Genomic DNA, 14,192 nt, shown 5'->3' with positions numbered 1-14,192 from the left:
AGCTAATGAAGTAGAGAAACATTCTTACACAAATACCCTGTGTTCACTGTTAGTTATTCTAATAGAGTGCTATGAATCTTTACTGGCCAAGCTTATCAAGTTGAGAAGGTAGCCCAAATATAAATTAACACTGTCATGACCACAGTATAGGAGAAAGAATATTATCTGACTTCCTAGTATCCTTTATGAAACTTGAAATAAATTGAAAATCCTCATGGTTACAACTGTACTCAAGTAGGCAACCCTTCAGCTCCCTTCAGGAAAAACAGAGAAGTTGCAATTAAGTTTACAGTTTACTATGTAGCAAATCCTGGTAACACCACATGAAGGGAAGAACTTCTATATGCTAATACTTTCAAGTTATTTCAGAATTTGCTAGAAATAAACTATTGCTTTTCTCCTTGAATAGTCTAGTCTTAAACACAGCCTTTATATTTGATCACTTCCTACCCCCTTCAGATTGGGACTCAATTAAAAAGAATCCAGAAAAAAAATCTTGAACAGAAGCAATCTTTTGGTTTAATGGTCCTTTACATTTGGGATGCCAACCTTGACATCTCAGTAAGTATCCATTCCAAGAACTGCCTTTTTTCTGCATTATTTAAAATAATATCACAAGTGATAGTAAATGCACTTAACATAAGCACTGCAATAATTTCAGTGTGAAAAAGATTCAAGAGAGATGACAGAACTCAAGAAAGAACATTTGAAATTAAGCTACTATTCTAGAGTAATTTAAAATTTACCACACTAAAGTTAATGGGAAAAAAAGTCAGTAAAGCACCATAAGCTCCTTGAAAATTGACAGAAATGTAGGTTGCGTTAAATGTACACACATACCAGTTCCACATCAGAAGGTACATTCAGTCCCGGAGGGGCAACAAAAGGTTCTTCATTTTCTTCTACATTTTCTGTTTGAGCTGCTTCTACAAGAAATGACAGAATAAAATACTATAGGACAAAACATGTCAAAGTACCCAAACGTTAACAAAAAATTATTGAAATAAAGTACATCTAAAAGGATGTGCAATCAAGGAATTTATCAAATGAAACTACAACCAGCATTTGCACTGAAGACATTTAAATACGTTTCCTCTCCCAGGTGTTATGTGTAGTTTATTTAAGATTGCACAAATTATGTCTTGACAGAGGTATTAGGAAGAGCAAAACGCTATAAACCTTAGCCCTGACTACAGCGCTGAAGACAAACAAGTGTCAAATCAAACAGAAAACATTCATTTTCATGAATATGACTTGTTATTTTTACAAGAAAACCCATTCAAAATTAAGAGGAACCATTTGCAATGCACTGAGTGAATCCTTTCCTAACAATGATTAAAATATTACAGATATCCAATACCTTAAAGCTGTTAAGACCCATACATCTGGTCTATCTGAATTCAGTTCCCTGTTAATCAACCATTTCAGCCTATGCAAACAAAACTAAGTTTTGTAAGCTTCCTAACCCTAATGAAAGTTGTACGGGAATGCAATAGGGAGGCTAAATCCACTTTCATCACCTACAGAGATAAAGCAGTAGTTGCCTTAATAATTGATTAAAATAAGTGTTGCCATTCATCTGTGAGTTCAGTCTAAAGCTGGTATGGTTCTTTTTATATCGTTTAACATATCCAAATATTTAGCGGATTCATCACATAACTACTCATCTAAAATAGTTATTCTTTTATAAAGGCCAATTGGTATTACATTCTGTTATTTGGTATACAAGAAATGTTCCTCTGAAAACGTTTTGCTTTACAAATTTTTATAATTGAAGTGGAAAGTTTACTTTCTAAAGTTAACTTTTAGTATTATCTATTCTACTAGCTTTAAGAGAAAACGTATTCCAGTTTTATCCTAATAAATTAGCACAAACTGCATGAAAACCTGACTATGGGAACTATGGACACAGACAGCAGAACAGCCTAATCATGCGTGAGATGTCATAGCAATTACTGCATACAAGCTCTTACCAATGCAAGAAAGAGAGTTAACTTTTACGTTGCTGTCAGGCGGGTGGGGTTTTTTTTTTACATGAACTCAAATACTTTAACTCCACAAAGGCACACAGAAATTTTAGCATCAAGGAAAGGAGGAAGATGCAGCAGACAAAGCAGAATAGGACTGTTTCTTTTGGCAGCAGCTCCAGCTAACACTTGAAGTGTTCACAGAACTCCATCCTGTAATTCACATTACTGTTATCTGCATCTTCCAGTACTGGATTTTACTCTACTATGATTTATAAAAAATGAATGTTAAGAATGTATAGTCCTGTATTATTGGAAAGTGTTACCATATAGCAATCTATTATAAGTCTGTATAGTTCAACTACAGCAAAACATAATACCGATGTTTCTATCTCACTTCTGTCCCAAGTACTTTTTCCACAAGTACTATCAAGTGTTACTAGAAAATGCCCCTTTGTTATCCATCATTACTAAAAATTTTCTAGAAGATAAAGAGTTTGGTAAGAAAGCTCACAACTGAGACAATGTTCCAATGACCCACTGTGAGGATCTCTACTTATCAGCAGCAGCACTGAGAATTCTCACATTACGCTGCAAGATTTTGTAATAGCTTAGCATGATGCTTCCATGACGCAACAAATATTAATTAACTAAATATTAACTTGTTGGAAGACTGTGTAGTTATATCTCTCTTTGCCAATGACAAAGTCATCACATTTTAGCATTATTCCTAAAAATATGACTTCATTAAGGCTGAAATACATTATTCTAGGTATCATTCTGGGAAAGAAAAATAAAGTGGAACAACCCAGACACAACTTGAACTCACGACAGCTCTCTTACCAAATGAAATTGGATTTTTTTATTGATTCCTTATACACTTAATCAAAGGTAGATTCTGGAACATTATGGCACATTTTCATGCAGTTTTATAAAGGCCTCCTACAATACACATACCATATAAACTTCAGCAGATTCCCTTTTTAGCGACCAACAGAGAGAGATCATTCACCCTTTTAAGCTTTATGCAGTAGAGAAAGATAGGAGAACCAAACTACAAACATGTTTTTCTCTATCACCTCCAACTTTTCAGTAGGCTTATCCCTATCCCAGATCCACACAACATGAAAAACACCCCTATGACAAGAAACACTCAAAAACTGTATGTAAAGAGAACTTAGAAACTATTTGGTTATGGAATCTAGCAGACAAATGGGAATAAAACAAATGAAATAAACCCCAGAAAAGACAACGCAATTCACCATCAGTACTGAAGAGTACAGGAGAAACCTTTGGTAGAATGCAAGCAGCATGGACACTGCCCTGAAACAACCTGTCACCCACAGCAGCAAAAAACATAGAATCATTTAGGTTGGAAAAAACCTTTAAGATGATCGAGTTCGACCGTCAACCCAACACCACCATGCCTACTACACTAAACCACGTCCTGAAAAACACTAAATAAGCTTTAGCACCTAAAATGATCCTGCATTGTAGCACAGACCTTGGTGAAAAAAGCACACCTCATACCACGGTAACCCACCAATATGTAAACAACCCAATTGTTAATTAAATAATCCTAACTTTACTAAACATAATTCAATAACACTTGAAAGCTTCCTTAAGACTTCATGTTAAAAACGCAAAGTTATCGTAATTAAAGATGGAAACACAAGAACCTGAATTCTGCATTTTTTAAGATAGAGAGGGGCACATTATGTTGAAGACAGACTCATTTATAGTAATTAAGATGACAAAATCTAAACTTAAACCCCATATATTCTCATTAATTACTGTTCTGTCTATATTTGTAATGAGCTCTTCCTTCTTGACCAAGAAACATAGTGTTAACAGGCAGCCATGTGATGAATTACTAGTTTCTTCTGGATAAGAATCTGCAAGACAGCAGAATTAGATTTCCTATCCTGACTACTGTAGTATTGACTGTGCCACAGAAGGAAAACATTTAAGCACATCAGGAGTGAAGCCTGCAAAAACTCAGTAATGCAGTTCCATAAAGACTTTGCTAAAATGCTTTGAGATTTTTTTACTTGTGTTATAATGAAACACACATTTTCAACATTCAACTGCAAGTGAGAGACACAGAGGTTCTATGTTCTTCCTCTCAATTAACCCTTGCTATTTTAACCCCTTACCTCTTTGTTTTGCAGGCTGATGCTCCTCCTCCTCAGTGGGTTCTGAAGGGTCATAATAATCACTGCCATAACGGAATCCCACTGCATTATAGGTACCATCCTCTGCCAAAGCTTCACTCAGCCTTTTATATTCCTCCTCTTGAACAAAAATGCAATTAGCAATTATTAGAACATATTTAAAAGCTAATTTCTTTAAAAAAAAAGGTAGTATTTCTTAATATAGTTTTTAAATGAGAATTTTTACCTAATCATTTTAGCTTTCATTAAAAACTGAACAGAAAAACACAGCATGTACATATGCTGACCATTTATTTCTTCCTGAAGAGATAAAGGCTGTGGGTTAAAACATTCTAATATAATTATGCATATAAAAGCACAGAATTTCATTTATTCAACACTAAAAATGTAGCAGAATGTGTTTATTTTGATTTTTTGGGGGTCTGAAATCCCAGTCTGCCCTCAGAATCTGGGCAATTTCTGTGTGGATCTATATTTAAACTATCCTGAGGTCCTCTCACATACGCAAACGATTCCCGTTTTTCGAATCCACTGGGTACTGTCAAGATAACATCAGAAAAAGAGAGTATAAAATTAGGAGTAAATTTAATTTCATAATTATTTATTTAAACATGTGCTAAACTCAGGAAGTTTCCTTGAGCAATACCTTGCCTCGCCTCCTCCTCAAGCAAGTCCGTATGCAAGGCTAAATACCTCTCTTCATCACAGAGGGCTTCTATTCTAGCTTCCTCTTCAGACAACTGATAATCTCTGTTCCACGTGGAATACTCAGCATCATATTCAGAAAGGTCATGTAGGTGACCACGCCCATCATACCTGCAAGATGAAACAGCTGGTCAATGCAAAAAACTTAGGGCTTGGGTTTATGCGACTACTTAAATACTTACCCATTAAAAATGAAAAAAAAAAACAACAAACTTATACGTTAAAGCATATTTCCTTTTAGAAGTTACGTTTAATTTTGCTAATCATTTGTCACCAACTATCGAAAATTTGTTTAATATTCTAAATTCCTCTCAAAGAAACTAATAAATTATTACAATTAAAGGCAAAGGTATCCTTTAATAGTTTAAGTGGGATCCATTTCCTTAACAGCTCTTACCGTACGTGCTTCAACCAACCAATCAATGTCACTTGCAAAATACGTTTTTCTGGAAAGTCAAATAGCTTACATTCACACAAACCCGAATACATAAATACCTATCCGTAAGAACCAAACGGTCGAAATTTCCTCGCTTCTTTCTGCTAGTCCCGAACTCTCAGGAGATATCTTCACCATAGAAACTTGCGTCCATTGGAGGTAAAATCATGGCTAGGCTCGGCCCCTAGCCATTTGGCTGAGGAAATAAGTTCTGGGTTATGTGATAGAGAGACACACATACATAGGAACAGTAACATATACATGCAATTTAAGGAGGTTCACCGTAAAAACGGCAAAGATCAATGACGTACAGTTCCCTTCTAAGCAGAAATAATTTTATTTGCAGGAAAAGCACTGCATTGGGATAATGTTTAGGCATCAGTAAGAGAAACTGATTGAAAAGTAAAGTGACAGTAAACTCGACTCCGCTGAGGTGTCTTCCCACACACAACTCTTGACTTGTGCCAACTTGCTAGACCAAAAACAAAGAAAGTAAATATTCTTATAGCAAAAAGTTAATGAAACACATAGGTCTGGTTAATCAAGCTCTGTCCACAGGCAAACTTCAACCCGTGTCTTCTCATAGCAATGTGCTTTTCTCAAAATGGTGAAAATGAAGACTTCCTGCTGCTGGAGATAAAAAGAATCTAAGCTTCCAAAGGAGTTTATAAGATTAGTAATTGCAAGCTACCTTAACTTACAAATGTATGTTATTTAGATTTTTCGGTATTGTATGTACATACATGCACATACTTAGTTTTTGCTCCCAACAATTTCTGTAACGCCTGTAAATTGGGTTACTGTTGCACAGGACCACAAAAATGGCCTCTACCTACTAATGAAATCTGTCACAAAAGTGATCTGGGTTAGAAGTGTGCATTGTAACACTTCTATTCTCAAGTAAGAAAGAAATTAAACATAGCTACAAACATCTATGGTTGGGTTTTTGTGTCTTCGTGTTTATTCTAATTTAACAACTTAATTTCAATCATAAAAATCATTAATGTCATAAACCCCAAAACAGTGCAAGGGCATTTCTTTTTTCTCCAGTCTTACAGAAGGAAACGGAAAGACCTTCCCTTACTGGTATTTTTCCAAGCCAAATACAGTTGTTAAATCAAAACAAAAAAAAATCATGTATAGCACCAAAGCAATGATGAAATTGAGGGAACAAATATCTATAGTATGTCATGTGATCCTTTTCAAACCAAAATCTTTCCATCTTTCCCACTGAGGTTTTCAGGTCAGCCACAACTCTTAAACTGTACTTTTAGTGCTCCACTCAAATATACCCAACCTGACCTCCCGCTTTCCCTCTCTCCATGAAAATATTCAGAAAATTCATTCTGAATGACATTTATTTCTAAATCCCACCCTGTGCTGCTGAAACAACTTAGAGACCAGAAGAAACAAAACAGTTTCTGTTACTCTCTCTGGCCATGAACCTGTACCTACCGCAAAACAACCAAAAAAAGCCACCTCTACCATAAAATTTGAAAAGCAAGCACCCAAAATCAAAGCCATTCTGCCTAATACAGTGAATCACGGCAAAGGAAAAAGTAATTAGGCCAAGAATTGCTTTTGGGGCATCCCACCAAAAGCCTGCAGCCAGATTATGTAGAAGAAATAAGAAAGCCCCATTTCCCCTAAGGTGGATAAATACCTTTCCACCCCTCACACTGCACCCTTCTCGCTTAGAGAACATATAAAGTGTCTAATAATGCAATAAGGCTCCCTTGGTTTCCAAGTGAGAAAAGATGATGTTTGTGGTTTGCATTGAAAAGGAACAGATCGCTCCCACTCTCCACTCCACCCTGTAAACCCTACCTTAACAAGTGGAGCAGAAAGAGCCAACGCACACTGCCTGTCAGAAGGAGGGGGACCTCCCAACACTGCCAGAGCGGGGAACCCCAAGTTCCCGCTGCAGGGGGGCGGGGGGGGCGGCCCTGCAGCGTTACAAAAGCAGCACTCGAAGCACTCTACCAGGACGAGCTGCCCTCCAACTCTGCCAGTGAAGAAGATCCCCACACGTCTGCCAGAGTGAGCCCTTTTGTTCATCCCCCGCCCTCACTTGCCCACAGCATAAGGGGAGGAACAGAAAGAGGCTATAACAGGAGATCTCGCAGCAGAGTCTGGGGGTTGTGTTACACCGACCTATCGATCATGATCTTGGGGTCTCCCATCCAAGGAATAAGGTGTCGCCCCTGCTCCTGGTACTGAGCCTTCTCATCATCTCGAAACAGCTTGCAGGCATAGCCGAACACCAGCAGCTCCACACGGCTATTCCCACCTCCACCTCCTCCTCCACCTCCTCCGGGGGGCCCGGGGACCGCTCCCCCGCCTGACAACAACATTAGGGGCGGCGGGCCTGCTTCTTCTGCAGTCCGTCGAGAACCTCCGACCCCTCCGTACATCACCAGGGGATGCAGCGAGGAGGAGGAAACTCGCAGTAACAACGACTGTCCGAGAAGCGAGTCCCCCAGAAGGCCGGGCCCGCACTAAACTCCCCAGCTCCAGAGCACCACAGTCGCCATCACCCGAAACAAAATGGCGACTCTTCCGCTTCCGCTGGCAGAGCAGAGCCTAGGCTGGCTTCCGGCAGCAGGCAGATTCGCGGCGGGTTTTGGCAGCCCCAGCGGGAAACCGAAGGCAAACGCGGCGCGGCGAGGGGAGCCTCGGCGCCACCGGCGCGGCGTCTGGCGACAACGGCCGGTTGCCAGGCGGGAACTGTGACGCCGCGGGCGTGACGAAAGTGCGGAACCGAGCGGGGGGGGGGGGGAGGGAGGAGCGGCGGGTTTGGGGGGAGGGGCGGCCCCTGTGAGGCGCTCGGCGTGGCTGAGGGGGGGCTGCCCGCGCCCTGCCGCGGCGGGGTGGGGGGTTTGGGGGCTTTCGTGGCACATCTCAGCTGAAAGGCGTACCCGGAGTTTAAAAAGAGAACGAGGGCGGTGGCGGAGGCTCCGCGCGGGGCAGGGAGCTGTGTCTCCCGGCGTCTCTGTCGCCCTGCTGAGGAGCCCCGGCCGGGGACCGGCGGCGGGGAGTGCGTGGGCGAGATGGGCAGCGGCAGAGCCGAAGCCAAAGGAAGCGGGGAGACGGAGGGTTACGGGGCTGGACAGAAGGAACGTGTCTCGCAAGGAGAGTTGCGGGAAGGCGTAGCAGAAAGCGGGGATTCACCTCAGGCTTCGCTTCGGAAGCGCAGCGTGAAAGTGGGCCGGGGAGCCAAGGCAGGAAGGGCAAAGGCTGTGGCCCTGAGGAAGATTCTTCCCCCAAATTGACAAAATTAGACTAGTTTTGCTAAAATTGTGTAAGCTGGGCTGAAATTTTCAGTATTGCTTACCTCAGGGTTATTATTTTCATTACTCTTCGAGAAGCATGAGGAAACACGTTGTTTTGCATGTTTTATAATAAAACTTTGTAAGGAAGCACGTTGTGTTTTGCAATTCACAATGGAGTTAATCCATAGCCTTTGTAATGTGAGAGTCTGGATGCCCGTAAATACAGGCAGAGCTGCTGGGGTTTTCCTGTGTGAACAACTTACTGGCATCATCACACACAAAGGAATGAAATATGTGAAACAGCGTGAGGAAAAGCAGTGCACGAGCACTGGAAAAGAGGTGGATAGCTTGTCCCAGCATTCAGAAATACATCCTACCACGTAAACTTGCTGAAGGAGCAATCTAGAAACTTCCTTGGACACTCCTTTATTCACCTAGAGTAATGAAATTGAAAACAATAATACATGGGATTTCCACTGTGTCTGTCAAAGTGAACTACAAAATCTGAGTGAACCTTATAATGCTGCTTTAAGGTAATTGTGATGCATATACAGTTCCACCTACCATTCCATATCCTAGAGTAGATGGTTAAAAATCTACTCAAGTTAACATCTGTATCCTTCACAATGAATATGTGGAAGTTACCAGTAATTATCTGATACTTCAAAGCTATCGGTGAACAAATCTGCTAAAGGTAGATGCTTCAGACATATCTTACTGTTTTATAAAAATAACGACTGAGTTGTTTTAATGAAGGGAGAACTTCTATGTGTAACACTCGCCTTTGAGAAACAAAGTACAGCCTTGAACACCAAGGAGGCAGGTGGGAACACGCTTCAACATTGTGCAACAATTTTATACCGGCTGGGAAATGTTTGGAGTAAAGAAAAGAGCAGGAGAAAACAAAAGAAAGAAATCCAAGAAAAAAATAAAGACTTTTTGATGAGGACTATAAGAAAGCAATATGTGGCAAGGATTTTGTGACTTCCATAAGTCTTCTGGTAACGCAAATGATTCAGCAAAAATATAGTATGGCACAAAAATGGGTCTGTGCAGTTGAAGCAGCAGTGTAATAAGATAACTTTAGACCATTTTACTGGGATATCAGCATTTGAGACAAGGACATGAATTGTGCATGAGTCAAATAAAGGACAAAGATGGAAATCTTAGTTACAAAGCAATTACAGAAAGATGGGGGTAGTATTTTAATGATCTCTCTAATGGTGAAATGGATAAAGGCAAACAAACAGCAATTTTCCAGCCAGCTGAGCCATTTGTAGAAGAACCAAGAGGCGACCAGGACACCCAGGAACAATAAAGCACCAGGTGTTGATAATGTTCCCACTGAATTATTAAGAACAGGAGGGGATAAGACTTAAAAAACTAATTTGTGTTAGTTTGGTGGTTTGAAAATAATGTAAAGAAATGGAAAAGGGGAACCACATGTCTAATTTTGAGAAAGGGGACAAAATGAAACCTGAGGCCTGGGGCAGCATCTTGCTGTTTATTACTGCATGTGATGTTCTAGGCTAATTGTTCACATGTAATTAGCCTGTAAATAGAAGAGAGATTAAGAGAGGTTTCTGGAAGAACAGGGCTACAGCACAACAGTTATTTTCAGATTATTGAGTACCTGAGGAAAAGAAGTAGGAAGATGAGCAGACTACATACAGGGATCTTTAATGTATTTCAGAAAGCATGTCATAGTGCATTATGAATTTGCATTGTAATAAAAAAGTACCAGTCCCTTCCTTTTTTCCCAGTATGTGTAAAAAAGTAAACATTTTTCCATTTTTTTTTGTGTTTTTTACTGTACATCATCATGGGGAAGGAAACTTGGTGCTAATCATAATATAGGGTATGCTTTTTTACTCCATTTAAAGACACATCCAACTTTAATATCTACTAATAAGAAAAAATACTCTGAAATGACTACAGGCTTCTGTTTTAAAATCTTTATATGGTATGGTGCCCATGTTATTTCATTCAGACCCTTGATTAGTCCCAGCTGTCCTGGCTGTGACGAAGACAGGCTAGCTGTAACAGGCAAAATTTACAAAATTAATCTCTCTCACTCTTTCTATGCTCATTTTGCTGTAGGTAGAAAAGCAAGAATAAAGCAAGTAAAAACAAGCCTTTCTTTCCTAGGCCAATACCAGTCTTTTTTTCTGTGTCTTAATGGAAGTCTAGTTTTCTAGTATTGTTCTGCAGTTTATCTTTAGCTAAAAGTGTGTAATAGCACATTATTTTTTAGTTCTGAAGTAAGTTTGAAAGAAGAGTGTGTTGTGCATATTTCTAAAGAGAAATACCATTTATATCACATTTCAGTGATATAAAGGAATTTTCAACATACCAAAAGAATGCAGCAAATGTTATTCCAAGCACATGGGAGATGAAATCTGGAGCTCTGGAGTTGAAGACCCTGCAGAAAACAAAGCATAGGATGGGTAAGCAGTTCAGTACAGAAACACATGCAGTTTTTCATGCAGTAATTAAGAGTCTATAACTTGGGAGTGGGATTTGGTATAAATTCAGAGAACAGGTTTGTAGTCTTCTATATCAGTTATAAGGGGACAAAACTGTATATGAGAGAGCTACCATAAAGGATTTTGTTGATCAGCAGAAGTAAAAATAGAAAGCTTGTGCATCACTGTATTAATCTTGACATTAGCACTCTCAAACTATTGAAGTAGGTTTGTTATTTTTGTAGAAAATGCTCTGCTTAGGCTGGAGTCAAGATCTAAGTTTTTTTTTTTTTTTCTTGGTCATCATTTGTTCATTATGGAACTTGGCATGAACCCGCACTGCTGTCAGACTTCTTTATTCTATCTCAGTGGTGTCTGGTAACAAAAGAGCTGCTGTCTTCTTTAGGGAAGGGTGCACAAAACTGGCAAGGTTTCCCTGTACACTGAAATTGTACATAATTATTCTCTTAAAGAAGATATTGTCTAAATTATCATGACTGAGCAGATTTTATAGTTACTTCTGCCATTACTGTAGCATCCACATATAAAACATATGGTAATTCCAATCCAATTGAATTGCAATCACATTTTAAATACAGAATTGCTGTATAACAGGAGCTAGGTAAACAATTTATGGGTATGTTAATGACTGCAGTATGTAACTGGCTGCATTAATGACTGGGTGCACAGTAGTGGTTAAGGATTTCCAGCTCTTTTTAGTTATAAGCTTGCTGTAATTCATAGCTTAGTTCCTCACTTTATATCCAGAGAGTTACTTACCTCTTGTATGAATTGTATAAAGATTCTATTTACCTCATTTTCTTAAAAAAAAGGAGGTAAAACCCCCTTTCTTCTTTTTAGCACAGTGTTTTTATCTGTTCACCACCTTTCTTATTCTGGCAAGTTACACAGATATGCCATGTATCCTTTGGCAGGGTTTTTTTCTTTTGTTTTGTTTTGGGTTTGTGTGTGTGTGTATTTCACAGCCTGCCAATTTCTATGATTAATTTATTTGGTTACTGTCTTTAGGCTAGAGGACTCCTTTCTTGAGGGTGGTTGTAGGAAGCAAAGATATGCTTAAATATAAACAGAAAACAATACACAAAGCTTGTCCCTTTTCCCTTCCCTTTGCTTTTTCTTTATTCAAAAACCATCTTCACTGTTGTATTTTATAAGGCGTTTTATTACTGTGTGGTTGAAAAGGGTAAATTAAAACTTATGAGTAGCACTAACAATCAATGTTGGATTTGCTCTTGAATTCTCTTATAGCAGCAGCTTTGTCTTACAGTTTTTCCCCCAAAAAGTGCTTGTGTGTGAGACATTTTCAGTTAAAGTGTGCAACAAGCAATTTCTGTTACTGTACAAAGTATTCATAGAGCAAATAAAATAGTCTTAAAATATAAGCAGTTTATAATTAACCAAATTCTTTACATTCAGCTTTCATCATAGATTTGCTATTGATGTTACTGCGGAAACCCATGACACAAGTTCCATAAGGAATGTATTGTGGTTTTGTTTGCAAAGCATAGTATCACTGGATAGTAACTTACATTGTTTTGGTTTTGTTTTTAAGTAATGTTCTGTCTTGCAGATAAAATAATCAAAATGAACTGCTACTTTATAGACAGCACTGATGTGTTTAAGAGCAACCTTCTAAGTTGGTAGTGTATCTGTCTTATGGTAGGGAGGTTTTACACTAAATTCTTTGTGCAACAAAGCAGCTAACCTTGTGTTACAGTCTGGCCAATTGTATTTAATCTCCTCTTAGCCATTAAGAGGAATCCTCTCTGCAGAAGAAGAGAAGGTCATAGCTGAGCAGGTTTACTGCATACAGAAAATAAACTTATTTTTCCTATGAGCGGTACCATTTGTCTAACAGTGTGATAGCATTCCTAACTGAACATTGATGATCATTGATCTGCTGCTTGAAGAGAACCCCATTTGATACACAAAGAAATAAATGCTTTCTGCCTTTTTTTTTGTGCGTGTATGTTTCATCATTGGGAATATACAGATATCAAAAGGTCAAAGTCTGCCCTTGTGCAACCCTTTATTAAAGCCACTGTTATTTAGTTATGATAGTAGCATGCCTAAAGAACCCAAGACAGATTCATTAGCTTTAATGGATTGTGAGGCCATATTTATTACTAATAACAACAAGGAAATATAGATTATTAATGGCTGTCATTTTATATGATAAAATGAATGTAGAAGCTAGGGAAGGGCTTACTTGCAAACTTCATGGCTCTGGCAATTCGGGGTTTTTTTGCAAATGAAGTAAATGTTGCTCTTCAGCAGCTACTGCTTTTTTGAGGCTTCTCTCTCAAATGATGCTAAAGCACTCCTGGTCCTCTGTGTGCTTTAGAGAAATCAATACTGCACTCCTGTGTGGAAATAATTACTAAAGATTTGGGCTGGGTAGACTACTAATCATTCCTAGAGGAAAAAGGTGGAGCAGCAGCAGTTTGTGTTGTTTATTAGCTTCTTTAATGTTCTGTGATCTTCTGTTCTACAGAGTATTTTTTGAAGATTTTCATTTTATTTGCACTTAATTTTTAAATGCTTTACCAAAGATTAGTCATTCAAGAAAATTTGTTGAAAAGTTTCATAGGTAGGAAACATCAGAGGAGCTCTTAAGTCTCCCGTGGCGGGGGCTATACTGGGTGGTGATCTTGGGGGTTTTTTAATGCTGGCAGTTGAATGTCAATAAACTTAGTTCATTGGTTCCTTTAATCCATAAGAAGAGACACGAGAATGTGTAAAAAGATAAAATAACTTTTAGGTAGACAGTTTACAAATCAAAGCAGACTACAATTGACCTATCAGTCATGTAGCTGAGTAATAGCTTGTCAGGAGTGTGAAAGAAGTCACTGGTAGACGTATTAACCCAGTGCCAGATGGCACAGTGGGACAATAGACTGCATGCTGTTGCTTATGGCTCTCTGCATCTTGAAGTTGACTAGTGTGCAAAGACCTCCAGCAACAGTGTCTTTTGTAAGGCTACATGATTCACAGAGATGCCAAATAAGAAGGCTGAAGTGTCTTCATATTGATATTGCCAGTTTGAGTAATCAAATCCAGTTAATTCTTCCCTCTAAGGCTTCAAATTTTCTTGGATGAAAAATCCTTAAGTTTCTCTTTCAGTGTTCAATGTTTGGCTTCCAAATGTCTCA

The 14,192-nt window shown here is 38.9% G+C and overlaps 1 protein-coding gene across 4 annotated transcripts in view; it reads right to left on the bottom strand.

Moving 5' to 3' along the window:
* Nucleotides 1-7,851, bottom strand: part of SFSWAP (splicing factor SWAP) — a 49,691-nt gene extending 41,840 nt beyond the window's left edge. For 2 of the 4 annotated variants that reach the window (XM_075041461.1, XM_075041462.1), the window contains exons 1-4: nt 7,437-7,851; nt 4,788-4,957; nt 4,124-4,261; nt 841-926 (exon numbers count right to left, since the gene is read on the bottom strand). In XM_075041461.1, the coding sequence (XP_074897562.1) occupies nt 841-926; nt 4,124-4,261; nt 4,788-4,957; nt 7,437-7,696 (654 nt within the window). In that variant the 5' untranslated portion in view covers nt 7,697-7,851. Of the gene's footprint in view, nt 1-840; nt 927-4,123; nt 4,262-4,787; nt 4,958-5,341; nt 5,479-7,436 lie in introns of all 4 variants that reach the window. The other 2 variants (XM_075041464.1, XM_075041463.1) reach the window with 2 other exon arrangements.
* Between the last annotated feature and the right edge of the window lie 6,341 nt (nt 7,852-14,192).

Source organism: Buteo buteo, chromosome 11 (assembly GCF_964188355.1).
Source record: "Buteo buteo chromosome 11, bButBut1.hap1.1, whole genome shotgun sequence".
Classification (NCBI taxonomy): Eukaryota; Metazoa; Chordata; class Aves; order Accipitriformes; family Accipitridae; genus Buteo; species Buteo buteo.
This window is presented reverse-complemented; position numbering and strand designations above follow the sequence as displayed.